This window comes from Martes martes (genome assembly GCF_963455335.1).
Source record: "Martes martes genome assembly, chromosome: 7".
NCBI lineage: Eukaryota > Metazoa > Chordata > Mammalia > Carnivora > Mustelidae > Martes > Martes martes.
Window position 1 is genome coordinate 141494076 of NC_137894.1, and position 14915 is coordinate 141508990.

The 14915-nt window shown below is 48.7% G+C and overlaps 1 protein-coding gene across 1 annotated transcript in view; it reads left to right on the forward strand.

The window, feature by feature from the left end:
• Positions 1-4101: 4101 nt before the first annotated feature.
• Positions 4102-14915, forward strand: part of DYNC1H1 (dynein cytoplasmic 1 heavy chain 1) — a 68102-nt gene continuing 57288 nt past the window's right edge. Inside the window, exons 1-3 of the mRNA XM_080808611.1 lie at positions 4102-4581; positions 12622-12709; positions 14589-14762. Coding sequence (XP_080664737.1) covers positions 4326-4581; positions 12622-12709; positions 14589-14762 — 518 coding nt within the window. The 5' untranslated portion in view covers positions 4102-4325. The remainder of the gene's footprint in view (positions 4582-12621; positions 12710-14588; positions 14763-14915) is intronic.

Here is a 14915-nt window from a genome sequence, read left to right on the forward strand (position 1 = left end):
CATGATCTCAGGTCCTGGGTTCTAGTCCTGCATCGGGCTCCCTGCTCAGTGGGGAGCCTGCTTCTCCCTCTGCCTCCCTCCCCCTCCTACTCTGTCTCTCTCTCTGTCTCTGCTTGCTGTTCTCCCTGCTTGTGCTGTCTGTCAAATGAATAAATAAAATCTTTAAAAAGGGGGGGGGGGGAAGAATGCATAGAACTAGTAGAAACTAGAGAAGACCTGAACCACATTTGCAACCAGCTTGGCCTAATTGGTATTTCCTAGAACACTCCACCCAACAGCAGCAGAATGTGGTCCCTAAGGTTGGGAGATATCAGTGTGTATATGTGTGTTGAATGACAGGGGGCCGGGGGAGGTCACCTGGGGAGCGTGGTTAGAACGCAAAAGCCATCTGAAGACTGTGCATTGAGCCACTCCAACTTTAGGGGTAGGAAAGGGGAGGGGGTCCAGCAAAGGAAGTGGAGGGGGGGGCAGTTTGAGGAGGGCCAGGTGAAGGAAACATTTAAAGAGATTAGGGCCCTGCTGTGTCAAAGCTGCCCAGCAGTCCAGCAAGATGAGAACTGAGGACTGATCAGTGCAGGGGCCCTCGGTGACCCGGACAGGAGCACGTACCCAGGGATGCAGGGGAGTGCCTGATCATTATGCATTAGATAGTGGGAGTGGCTGTCCCCATGCACACTCATTTACAAGACATTTTGCTGGAAGAGGCAGCAAAGAAGTGGAGAGGTGCGGACAGGCAACATGGCAGGGTTTCCTTTCCTTTTCAAGAAGGGATGCATTCCAGCAGGTTGGGCACAGCGGGGAAGGATCCAGGAGGCAGAGGGAGAGTTGGGAGCCAAGGGAGAATTCACAGGTGATGTCCAGGAGAAAGGATGGGGTCCAGTGTACGCAGGGAGCCGCGGCCTCGGTGGGGACACAGGTTGTTCTCAGGTGACAGAAGGGGCGGGGTACCTCCAGAGAGGAGCCCGGGGCAGCGTCAGGGGCCTCCGAGGGCCTGTAGGCAGGAGTGACCGGTAATGGTCCGTGCTTAGACACGAACTGCTGTAAGCCTCCCCAGGGGTGGTGGGATGCAGGCCGGGCCACAGGCTGGCATTCCCCTCTGGTCATTCCCATGGCTCGCTCTGTGGCCATGGGCAAGGGCGCGGTGACCTTGGGAACGTGAGCCCGGTGGCGCCCCAGGGACGGGCGCACAGCGGGCTGGGGAGGGGCCTCCCGGCGCGCGAGGTCCGGGGGCGCGCGCGCGTGTCCTCCCCCGTGTCACTAGGGGGCGCCAAGAGACCGTCCTGCTCGGTCGGGCGCTGCCCCTCCGCCCCCAGGCCGCGCCCAGGGCGGCTCCCAGCCTCCAGGATCCCCACCCGGCTCCAGCCTCACCCAGAGCCCCCACGGACCGAACCGGGGCGGAGAGGGGGTGGGTCCCCTCCGGGTGGGTCCCCTCCCCCGTGAGCTGAGGGCAAGTGCAGTCCGCGCCGGCAGCAGAGCGCGCCTGGCTTCAAGCCGCTGGAAGGTCACAGTCCAAAATGTGCCCTGTGGACCGGCGGCCGCGGCACACGGTTCCCTGGCGTCGGTTCCGCAGCCGTTAACCAAGCGCCCGCGTTGGACTGGGCCCTGCTGCATTCCTCAAGGAATGAGCCCTAGGAATGAATGAGTGAGTGAATGAATGAATGAATGAATGGGCAAGCCCATATACCAAGTATGGTATATGGAGGAAGAGGAGGGGAGATCCCAGGCGCAGAGCCGGAAGGTGCAGGCCCAGCCGGGACTCCTGCCCAGGGGCTCGACCCCAGGCTTGGGAGACTGAGAGGCAGGGTCGGGATGGCACTGAGCCCCCAGCTCGGACATGAAGAGCCCCCAGTGTGGTACCTGGGGGGGAAGCGTGGGGAATGGACGCGATCTCCTCTGTGTAGACAGTTCACTGATTTCTGATAAAATACAAGCCTCCTAGCAGCCACTTTCATCCCCCATCAACCTGGAACAAATTCTTTCCAACACGCACCACCCCCCATCCCATGCTGCCCACGGCCGACTGAAGCTGCTTCGAGTGTGGACAAGGGGAAGCTGAGATGCCTAAGGGGCCAGCGGTGGGAGAGGCCTGGTTTGGGTAAAGGGCCCCCTGCCCCACTCAGGGGCAGCAGCTTGGAGGACTTGGGCCGGGGGCCAGAGTCCCGCACCAGGAGGCCAAAGGGGCATCTCACAAGAGATCTTGCCTTGCAGCCCTGGGGAAGTCTGGCCAGCCAGCCGGGGGGATTCAGAGTGCTCAGCACCTGGGTACAGTGAGCAGTCAATCAACGTTGGCCATTCTTGGGTGTCGAACACAGCAAACATCTTTATAAGATAGAAATGCAGGCACCACGGATCAACGTAAGGATCCCTGTAGACTGTTCAGAGTTTTCTGATTTCCATTCTCTTAGAAATAACGCTTTTAATTTTGAGCCTGTCATACAGAGCTGCAAAACCAAAGCCTGCCGCTCAGCTGCCGTGGCTCAGGGCCAGGTTGCAGAGTCTCAGATGCCCAGGTGGCTGCCTCTCCTGGGGTCTCCTGAACGGTGCTGACTCACGGTGCAGACTGCGGGCTGTCTCTCTCCATCTACCAGGTCGCTGCTGGGCTTCTGGGTCTCAGATGGTGTGTGGTCAACGCAGAGCTCACTAGCCTGCACCTAAAAGATTTCCCTCCTCGTCCCTGTTCCTAAGCCAAAGGACACAAAGGTGGGAGATGCTCAGCAGAGTGCTTAGCACTGAGTGAGCATTCAGTGTCAGCTCCTGGTGGGGCCGTTATTGTTCATGGCCATTATGATCACTGCACAAACTCATTGCAGTTGCTTTACTTTTTTTCTCAGGGAAGGTCATTTAGATCTGTTTGGGCATATCACACAAGGGTGGACTGATGGAGGGCAGGAGGATGGGGTGTTAACCTGCCCCCTCCTCCATGAGCTCCTTAAAGACAAGAATCATCTGATTAGTTTCTGTGTTCCAGCACCCCCCGGGGCTTGGCATTGGGTAATTGAGCAAGGATAAGCATATTGTATGTTTCCAAGTTTTCCAAAGATGATTTGGGGGAATCGAATCATCCCATCACCATCCTACCAATCGGGACTCAGCTCTGTGACTGTGCACTTTGTTACAAAAATAATGCCTTTGACTTCCATTCCTCCACCCAATTTAAGAAGCAAGTTATGAGTTTGAATTTTCCAAGGCCAATTAATGCTCCTTAAAAGAAATTGTCATCACTAAACCAAGAATGTGGGCAGCCTGGACTCCCACCCTTATGTCATCTCAGGCTAAGGGAGGAGATCCAGGTGGATGGGAGGTGGGGGAGCTTTAGCTGGCAGGCATCTCAGCCCCTGCCTTGTGTGGCCCCAGAGGCAGAGGCCCATGGAATGACAGTGCCAGCCCTCGCTGCGAGGAGAGCATCACTGTTCTAGATAGATGCTCACACCGAGGTCTCCCCCTTGGTCATCACGGCATCCCAGGGGGAATTATCTCATCACTAGCAGCCAGCACCCACAACTTGGCTTTATCCCACCGTTCAGGTGGGTGTCATCTCCTGGCTGTACCTGACACCGCCTCTTCAGTCAGAGATCCAGCCCCAACCTTCAGGACCCCCTGTCTTTGTAAAGTCTAGTTCCTCTGCTGGGACTGACCCCTTCCCCACCTCCCCTCTTTCCAAACTAGCAATGCGGCAAGCCCCTCATGTCCTGTCCCTCTGAAAAACGTTCTCACTTTTCACGTGTATATCTAATAACACGTATGTCACGACTATGTTTTAGCACTCGACACATTGCAGTCATTCATTCGTCCAACGCAATAATACAGGCTAAATGCTGAAAGCAATGTCGGTCACACGCTAACTGCTCCAAAAACGCGTTAGCTCTCGTCACTAACACCGTTCATTCATGCAATATTCACGGAGCGTTTCGGGCTCTGTGTTGCAGCTGTAGTCCCCGACCACCCTACGCCGCCCACGCGCCAAGTCAAGCTCCCACCTTTAGGGTTTGCGCTGCGGGGAAACGCGGGACCCGCCCAGCGCCGGGACTACAGGTCCCAGAAGGCTGCGCGGCGGCGTGGCCGGGGGCCCGCACGCGCGCACGCGCAACGTCGTCACGCCGCGGCGGCGAGCGGCGCTAGTGGCTGAGGCGGCGGGCCGCGGGCGGGGCGGGCCGGCGGGCGGCGGCCTTTAGGGCGGAGCCGGCGCCCGCTCCCTTCAGTCGGCCGCGGTTAGCGGACGGTCGATTTCGGGCGCCCGTTTCTCTCGTTCGTCCGCTCGGCGCTCGCTCTCGTGCGGAGCCGCGGCCGCCTGCCCAGCGCTCCTTGCGGGTCCCGAGCGCGGCGCCATGTCGGAGCCGGGCGGCGGGGGCGGCGAGGACGGCTCGGCCGGCCTGGAGGTGTCGGCCGTCCAGAACGTGGCCGACGTGTCGGTCCTGCAGAAGCACCTGCGCAAGCTGGTGCCGCTGCTGCTGGAGGATGGCGGCGAGGCGCCGGCTGCGCTCGAGGCGGCGCTGGAGGAGAAGAGCGCCCTGGAGCAGATGCGCAAGTTCCTGTCGGACCCCCAGGTCCACACGGTCCTGGTGGAGCGCTCCACGCTCAAAGGTGCGGGGCCGGGGCCGGGGGGCCGGGGGAACGGGGGGCCGGGGGGCCGGGGGGCCGGGGGAACGGGACGCCGGGACGCCGGGACGCCGGGACGCCGGGACGCGAGCGGCCTCCGGGCTGCAGACGCCCTGCGGGATGGGTCCCCGCGGCCGCCGGGCGAGGCCGGCGCCACACCCCCTGCCAGGCGGGAGTCCCGGGGGTGCCCCCTTCCGGGTCGCGGGGAACGAAGAGCGGGTGCCCCTGTCTTGCCGTCACGCAAAACAATGGGATCGCTTTGTCTGCTCGGGCCTCAAGATGGCCGAGTTGGGTGGAGACAGCGTCTCCCGGGCTGAGCGCGGGCGGAGGCCGCATCCCGGCCTCCAATGTCACATGAGCTTTTCGGTTTCGATTTGTGGCCAGGCCGGGCCGTCCTCGCGAGGGATGTGTCAGGGGCAGACCCGCGGAGCCGTGCGCAGCCTGGGTGTGGGGGTCGGAGCTCAGGGGAGCCCTGGCCGGCTCCTGAGCGTCCTGGCCCTGCCCTGTGCGGACCCGGATGCGGAGGCCCAGGGAGGGACAGGGCCGACCAGGGCCGCGAGCAGAGCATCCCCGTTCCAGGTGGATGCGCGCTCCCGGGTCTGCCTCTTGGTCCTCACGGCGTCCTTGCCGTCTGGGTGTATCTCTCAGCCTGTCGCAGACAGGCTCAGCTGAGATGACTCGCCCAAAGTCACCAGCTAATTCTGCTCCCTGGACTGGATTCAGCATGTCCGTGTCCAGTACACTGCTGGGTTTCGCTAATCATACCTTTATATTTGTGTAATGCCTAGATGATCCTAATAGTGACCCTGTGATATTTGAATTTAGTTTATAGGGTTTTTATTGTTTTTATCATTACTATTATTATTAAGATTTTATTTATCTGGCAGAAGGAGAAGCAGATTCCCGGCTGAGGAGGGACCCCAATGCGGAGCTCGATCCCAGGACTCTGGGATCATGACCTGAACAGAAGGCAGACACTTAGCCGGCTGAGCCACCCAGGCACCCCTAGTTGACAGATATTTTAAAGAGGGAGGCTCTGGTTAGGCACCTACATGGGGAGAGGGGGCAAAAGGTTTGCACATTCCAGCCGTCTCCTCTAATAGTGACCTTCCCAAAGCAAGGCTAGATCCCTCTTGAGAATTGAGCTTGTCTTCAGGGAGAGTTCCTGGACTCCGTAGTACCACTTGGTAGCTGATGATGAGTGTATTTGACAGCGCAGAATGGGTGTGGCACTGGCCCCGGAACCCCGGGGGGTGATCAAGTAAATTTTACCCTTAGAAGTAAGGGATTGGCCATTGTCTGAAGATGTTTGCCGTTGAGCTTCTGATAATCTCAAAACAAAACAGAACTGTAAAGTTCTACCAATAAGGGGATTTATACTGTCTTACCTCCCCCCACTACACACACTTAATTTCTTTCTGATAGTTTGTTTCTTTCAAAGGCTCTTTCAGGAGATGCTTCATTGTAGCCTCTTGTTTCTTTGAGAGGGTGAGAAGGTCAGTGTGTGAAAGACTTACATGGAATGTTCAAAGCAAATGAGCCATTCAGACATATTTACGTTAATAGTGTTGTTTAGGGTTTTCTGTTATGCTTGGGGTCATATTTTCCAGCATGGAAACCACTAGTGTAAAAAAAAAAAAATTTTTTTTTTAAACCCACCTACTCTTTCAGAAAGAGTATGTATTTAGTCGTGACAGAAAATTTAAAGTATGTAGATAAAGGAAAAATCACTTGGAATCCTTTGACCCAGATATAACCAGTGTCAGCATTTTGGAATCTTTCTGGTTATTTTTCAATGAATATGCATTGTTTTATTAAAATATATCTTAATTTGTATGAAGTTGCTGTATTTTTAGTAGTTTGACCTTGGCTAATTCTTGATCATGTTTTCATTGCACAGTTTATCTGTTAAAATCAGTGATTTCTACCTTGGGACTCAGTTTCTTTTTATGGAAAAAAAACTGTAAGTTTTGTTTTTGCTTCTGGACTGCTCATCAGTAATGGGCTTTTCTCAAACATTAGAACTGAACTTTGCTAAAATTATTGGGGGGATGCCCTGTTTGTGTAGTATGCTTTTCAGTGCAAATCATGTTTTCTTGATGGTATATTTTCTTATTTCAGTAAAGCAAATGTCCAGCCATCCATGTCTTGGCTCCATAATGACTTGCACTTTTGAACATTGAATAAGGAATGAGAGTGTCTAAAATTGAAATCCTACCTCATTCCTGTATTTATAAAAATAAAAAAAAGTATTTTTAGTAACTCAACCTGTCTGTAATTTATTTTTCACCTGAATGTTTTAAGGAAAGACTGTATGGTTGCATCAGTCTTATTAGTATCCTGACTAAACTAGCATGATTTAGACAGAAGTACAGACCCAGGTCACTTGACAGGAGGTCTTTCTTCCAGGTGGTTTTTGAGTTAGCATTGGCTTTTGCACATTTAATCAAATGTGAGCAGCCAGTAGCTAGTTACAGTAAAAATGTTTGCTTTATAATGTGGAAAACAAATCTAAGTTGTTTAAACTGAGTAAAGACTGTCAAGAATGAAGTCATAAGGGGCACCTGGGTGGCTCAGTCGTTAAGCATCTGCCTTCCACTCAGGTCATGATCCTGGGGTCCTGGGATGGAGCCCCATGTCGGGCTCCCTGATCAGTGGGAAGCCTGCTTCTCCCTCCCCACTCCCCCTGCTTGTGTCTCCTTTCTCGTGCTCTGTCAAATAAATAAATAAAATCTTTTTTAAAAAAGGATGAAGTCATAATTAGTGAACAGAGGAAATTGCTTTTATTTTATCCTCCCTACCCTTTTTATGGAAAGAATTTTCCGAACACTTGCCATTGAACATAAAGCATTTTTACATGAAGCTATATATATATATATTTTTTAACCACCCCAGCTAACCGTAAACTTTTCTGTTGAAATACAGTATTTCTTAAAGTGTAGAATAAAGATTGCGAATTTAAGTTTATTTTGATACTAAAGGATTGGAGAGTAGGTGGGAAGGGGAGTGTTAAATGATAGCTCCTCTGATTTGAAAAAGAGAAATCTTTTTCCTGTAATTCCTGGCCTGTAGAAAGTTGTTTTTTCATGGTGTACTTCTAAAATTACAACCAGATAGAAGTTCATTACTTAATACACACCTTACAGTTGTAATGACATTCTGTAGCAGTTTTTACCTGGCGTGCGTTTTTGTTTGGGTGGTAAAGGTAAGAGCAGTTAAGAGATGCTCCAGCTTGCAGCTGGTGAAACTGGAGGTTCCAGGAGGCTCCCGCTTGTTGTGGGTTTTTGATTTTGTCTACATTTGGGTGTCTTGGGCTTGGTACTTTGTCCTTAAGACTGAAAATAATGGCTGCCTTTAGTCAATACTTCTCCTAAGCTTGGATTCTAGTTTTTCCTAACAGACAGAGTTCAGGGGGTTTTACCTCCTCTTCAGTAGTGCAGAGATGGCTAGGGACTAGGATGGGAAAGGAAGGTAGAGCTTTTTACAGTCCTCAACTTCTTAGAGATCCAGCAGTGTGGAAGGTTTAATGGGGAATATTTTTGTGGGTTTTAAAAATTATTTTTCTGAGGATTTGCTTTCCCTGAAGGATAAGAAATGATGACTAAAAAGTATGCATTTCTGGCCTTTGCTTTGGCCCCAAAATGGTTAGTGAAATGGTTAGTAAATTCGCGGGAAGATTTTTCTGTGACACCACACTGCCTTGAAGCCCTAGGCCAGGAGTCCCTGAGCCTGGGTTCCTACTGTCCTGTGCTGTCACACCGCAGGCGGGGGGCCCTGCACCCTTCATAGGACAAGCCGGTCTGTAGCTCACTGGGTTTGAATGTGCAGAGTAGCATAACGAATGGCATTTATGGGCAGCAAAGGAAAAACCGTCATCACTTCTTTTAGAAAAGTAAAGCTGGAGGGAAACTGCTTGCCGGTGTTGTAGCGCATTAGGTGGTCTTTAACCCTCGGTTCCCGTTGCTCACGGGCCGTGAGTGGCAGGCTTCCGGTTGAGGAGAACACTCAGACTTGCTCACCGCGCCCTGCGCCTCGTGCCAGAGCAGGGAGTGGTTGTGGCAAAGAAGTCGCAGCCCCTCAGAGGGAGGACGAAGGGGTGTGATGGGTGTCCAGGTGACGGGAAAAAGCACCAGATGCAGGAAAGGGGGAAGCGAAAGCAAACGCGTGAGAGAAAAGGGAGAGAACATCTGTGACAGCGACCGATCGACCGACCGACCGAACCGGGTAATGTGGTGCTCGGGGTTTGGGATTTTAAGAGGAAAAGAAGATGAAAGATAAGGAGAACCAGGACTGTGTAACGTGTAACGAGGAATTTGGTAGTTTGGGTGGGCCAAAGAGAGCGGCCGGCTGCCTTTGCTGGGTGGAGAAGACGCTTGCCTCAAGGCTGGGAGAAAGGAGGGGGCAGGTTGAGGGAATGACCGAGGCCGGGGAGCTGGGCTCCTCTTCCCTTGTGCGGTCAGTACATTTTGTGAAACCTGCCCTGTCTGCCTAGGGGAGGAAGTCCAGTCTTCGGGTAATTGAATGCACATCTTTTTGTGTTTCACTAAGCAAGACGTAATGCTCACCTAATTCACAGTGTAATGATGCAAATCACTCTTAGTTTGAAATACATTAAGCTGACCATTCAGTAGAAATTTACATAGATTCATGCTAACGGACATTGTGAACATCTCTAGAAACTCTCAGAAGTTAACCAAAGAAATGTCCACAGGTCACTAAATGTGTATTAGTGTGCCTCCCAGCAAAGGACCTGGCGAGGCAGCTCCGCGCTTTCCGTCCCAGTACTTTGATTGCCGGCATGTACTCACAGACAGGATGCTACTGGGCCGTTATGTATCGGCCAGTAACGTTAGCAGCAGTAGCGAACCGATTCAGACTTTACTGAAAGCAGGATTGCCTGATGAAATATGCAGATTGTGTTAGCTATAAGCTTCTAAATATAGCAGGATTAGCAGCTTCTTTCTTACTAAGAATTAACTATCATGTGTCTTTCCCCTTCTGAACAGTTAAAAAAATGTTTCTGCAGAAGTAGAATGTTACACTATTATTTTTGGAAGATGTAATAATTTATAGGGAGGCAGAAAGGTTAAATTATTTGATGGCAGTTATAAAACAATGAGGTTTTTTTCTACTAGAAATCAGACATACTCAGAGTTCATTTGATCTCTTTTTATGGAAAATAAGCATTAAAAAACTAATGCAGAATATATTCTGTGACTTTCATAAATTATTATCATCAAAAGAAATTAGGGTCTTAACCAAGCAGTAGAGGATCCCTGTTGGATATCCTTGTCTGAGGATTGTGTGTTTGGGTGTGCCCTCCCGAGCTCGGGCGGAGTGCTGCTGCATTGCGGTATTCCCAGCTTGGAGCTGGGAGCTGGGCGTTCCCAGCCAGCGAGCTGGAGCAGAGCCGTGACTCATCTCCTGGCTGGCCCGCGGCCCAGTTCCTTTAACCCTGTTTGCATTAGGAAGTGCCGGCAGCAAGGCTAGATGCTGCATCCAGTTGGCATGTTTTCTGTGTGGTTTTATTGATTTAGATGGTGGATTTTGTCTCGGAGAAAGAAATGATTCAAAGTTACGTCGTTAATTTCCTTTAGTGATTATAAAATGTTACTTTGCTGGATACTGTTTGGATGCTATTTTGATGACATATATTTTATATAATTCGTAGAATAGGGTTTGGAAAATGAGGGAGAAAATATTTAATAATCCTACCACCCTGACAACTGTTTTAGTTTGGGAGTGTTTCTTTATGCTCCGTTCATGTGCTTGCATTTTAGAGATTGCAATCATCATGTGTGGTTGGCTTCAGGCAGTGTGATCTGTCTTATGGTATATCCATATTTTGGTAGTTAGAAAACCCGATTGGTTTGTTTAGTTGTTTTTTGTTTGTTTGTTTTTTGTAATTAGCCATATATATATATATTTTTTTTTTAATAAAGATTTTATTTATTTATTTATTTGACAGAGAGAGAGAGACAGAGCACAAGCAGGCAGAGAGAGAAGCAGGCTCCCCACTGAGCAAGGAGCCCGATGCGGGGCTCGATCCCAGGACCCTGAGGCTATCATCTGAGCCAAAGGCCAGAGGCTTAACCCACTGAGCCACCCAGGTGCCCCCGAAGAGTTCCTGTCTTAAAAGATATACTAATATTTTTTTATCTTTTAGTGTAAACTTTGTATTTGTCTCATCTTAAAGCTAATGAAGTAAATAGTTTTTGCTCAGACTCTTATACCCAGATTTTCATATTTGTTTGTGCTTAAAGAAACTTTATAGACCACCTAATTTAATATCCCGCCCCCTCCTCTGCTGCCCATCGTATTCACTTTTTACTTTTTTTTAATCTTAATCCTAGTATAGTTAACATACAGTTATGACTAGTTTCAGGTATGCAGTATAGTGAGTCGTCACTTCTGTGCACTGCTCAGTGTTTATCGTGAGTGCACTCTTAACCTTTCACCTATTTCACCACCACCACCCCCCCGCCCCACTCTGCTGCCCATTTTCCAGAGGAAGAAAAATGACTTTCCTAAGATCACTAAGTCTGCTGCCTTTGCTCTTACATCGTAACGTAAAAGTGAAGGTGAAGCACACGTCTCGTGTTGATCCTCGGGTGGAAATGTTTGCCAAGGCAGATGATTGCATAGCAGTGTGTCGTTGCAGAGAGGGGCGTCAGTGCTAGAGCTGGAGGTACAGATTATTTCCATTCTGACAGATTTTAATTTTTCAGTTATGGTTTTTAATTATTTAGAAATTTTGTTCGGGGGCATATAGGCAGCTCCGTCAGTTAAGTGTCTGACTGTTGATCTCAGCTCAGGTCTTGATCTCAGGGTCATGATTTCAAGCCCTGCATTGGGTTCCATGCTTAGCCTGGAGCCTACTTTAAAAAAAGAAGAGAGAAAGAAAGAAATTTTGTTCACATGCATCTTGAGCTATCTTACTATTGAATTCCAGTGAGCGCTTTTTTTTTCCATAAGATTTTATTTATTTGACAGAGAGAGACACAGTGAGAGAGGGGACACAAGCAGGGGGAGTGGGAGAGGGAGAAGCAGGCTTCCTGCTGAGCAGGGAGCCTGATGCGGGGCTCGGGGCTCGATCCCAGGATCCTGGGATCATAACCTGAGCCGAAGGCAGATGCTTAACGACTGAGCCACCCAGGTGCCCCCTTACTTAAAAAGTAAGCTTTTTAAAATGAACAGTGTGCATGCTGTTCACTGCGTGAACAGGGACCATGGTCCCTGCCCTGCAGGAGCTCACATTCGGGGAGGAAGATGCATTCACAAATGGACCCCAGAGCGGGTCCTGAAGGCTGAAGAGTGGTGTGAGAGCGGAGGGGAAGGCTAGGCGAATGCCTGGGGATGTTCGTTGATAATGATTTTCTTGATGGTTGTTTGCACTTTGTGGGGTGCTTGACGAGGGCTGGGGGGGGCGCTGTGCTGGGGAGGACCCTGGGTTTGGAGTCACAGACTCCTGAATTCTCACTTTGTCCTTTTCCAGACACGTGTTTGGGGGCAGTTTACTTACATTTCTTACTTGGGAAACATGGGTAGAGTCATGCCAACCCCCACAGTGTTGTCATGAGTGTTACATGCGTGATACACCTAAAGTACTAAAGTGCCTGCCCCTAGTGAGCATTGAGCAAACACCTGACCAGAATACCCGGCGTGGGAAGTGGAAAGTGCCTTCTGTGTTGGGAGCATGAGGGATGAGACTGCCCCGAGCAGGTGGTGAGCCCTGGCACAGGGAACACCACCTCACACTCCATGGGGCCAGACCCTGATCCGGTGCTTCCAGCACCCCCTGCAGGCCGGTGCCTCCCGACTTACAGGAAAAGGAATAGAGATGCAGAGAAGTTAACTCCCTTGCCCACATCACACAGCAAAGTGCCGGGGCCAGGAGTCAGGGGAAAAAGTGGGTAGGAAGGGAAAAAGAGGTAGAGCCAAGTCATATGGGGGTTTAAATGTTGGGGGTAGCTTGAGGAGTTGATATTGACATGAATTTGATATCATGTTTATTACAATTTGTAGAGGATGTTGGTGATGAAGGAGAAGAGGAAAAAGAATTCATTTCCTATAACATCAACATAGATATTCATTATGGAGTTAAGTCCAATAGGTGAGTAGTGTGGATACACTGTTACCTTGGATTATAAGCTTGTGAGAATTGAATGCAGATCTTAATGGACTCAGACGAAGACATTAAGAAAACACTCAAGATTTCTGCTGTTTAAATTCATGTATTGAATTTAGATTAATTCATGTATCGAATCCCCTTTGGTTTTCATGTACTGAAATTCAGAGGATTTCCAAGTCAATATAAATTCTAAAATATTTTTATTTTAATTGCTATGTCATGGCATCCATTTTAGGTTTGAGCCAAAATGTACTTAACATGTGTAATAATAATTCTCAGATTATATCTGAATTTTCTTTTTTGTAAGTAACTAGTAAAAACCTAGTAAAGATTGTTAGGTAGAGGTCTCATTCTTTTTAGTATAAATCCCTAAAGAAAGCATTACTGGTGCAGATGCAGTATGTCACTAACGTCTTTGCATGACCAGATTTCTCCCACCTTCTAGAAAACTGGTGTCAATTTGCATTCCAGTAGACAGATCCAAATTTAAATATGTAAATGTTTAATTGTACTGCATCAGCTTTTTAAAACGTTTTATTTTGAATAATTTCAAGCCTGCAAAAGAGTTGCATGAATTCTCTACAGTTAATATCAGATGTCTGTTGTTAACAAAGCCACATTTGCATCATCACTCTTTTTCTTGAACCATTTGAGAGTTAGTTGTAGGCAACCTGCCCCATTACCCCTAAATACTTCAACGTATTTCCTAAGAACAAGGACACGTCTATTCATAGCGTTGATAACAATTTTTAAGTTCAGGAAATACTGGTACAGTACTACTCTAGGCACCGTGTGCACACGCATATTGTTTCAGTAATGTCCCTGACAGTAATTCTCCCTTGACCCAGAATCTCATTCTGTGTCTTCCATGATACTGACATTTTTTACTTTTTCCTTCTCAGTGTGTCACGTCGGGAGGTTTCAATGACTTTTTAGAATAAAAAATATTATGTGTAAAGTACTGGCCTGGAAATGGAAAATTTAAATACTAATTTTTTTAAACTGTTCATTTAACCATGTTTGAGTGCCTGTTATGTGTAAGTGGCAGTAGGTATGCAGAGAAATAAAACCTGGTTCCCAAGAAGCTTGTGGTCTTTGGAGAGAAAGCTTAGCAGATACACAACTGACTCTACCACTTGGTGGAATCTTAGGGGCACAGAATGGCGTGAAGCGCAGAGACTGGAGAGAGATTCTGGTCAGGGAAGGCCGCATGGAAGAGGTTATGCCAGAATTGGGTTTTGAAGGTTATTTGGAATTTTAGCAGATGAATGTGGATTTCTTAAACAAAGACACAGTGGCACGTCACCTTTAGAAAATGGGACATCATTTTAAGTTTTGTCTTGGGTGGGGAAGAGGGTGCATAGCAGGAGATAAAACTGGAAGAGTTTATTTAGGCCAGACTGGGGGGGGCCTGGAGTGCCCTCTGACCACTTTAACCTGTGGGTGACACTTGTTTATTAAAAGCCTGTATGTCACTTAGTGCCATAAAGAAATGGTACAAACTAGCATACGATCAAATTTAAGTGTATCATGGCTTGTAACTTGCAGTTATTAGGGAGGTTCATTTGAGTGAGGCCGAGATTATGAACTCAACCTATAGATTAGACGAATTAACTTTGCCTGGTTTCATGGTCACACGCCAAAACCTTAACCTTGATTCAGTTGCTCTCACCTGAGTAAAGAAAAATAAGCAGTGCGTTTCCCTATTGGAAAAGCAACTCTTAGACTTGTTCTTGGTATGAGTTTTAAAGTATGACACTCCAATGAATTTTTAATTCGTGTGCAACACACAGAGGGAGACAGTTAATAAAACTGATTAGGAATGAGGCTCTTTGTTCTAATTTCTTTTGCTTTCTTCTAGCTTGGCATTCATTAAACGTACTCCAGTAATCGATGCAGACAAACCGGTGTCTTCTCAGCTCCGAGTCCTCACGCTCAGTGAAGACTCGCCATACGAAACCTTGCATTCGTTCATCAGCAATGCGGTGGCTCCTTTCTTTAAGTCCTATATCAGAGAATCTGGCAAGGCAGACAGGTAAACACCATTTTCCTTTGTCGGTTTGAATGTCCTATTTCACTTAGTGTTCGCAAGACACCATGAAAGATAATGTGAAATTTGGGAATTGGGAGCACAAAGCTAGTGAACCAAGAGGATGTAAATCTGTTGCATTAATAAGATGTATATTAC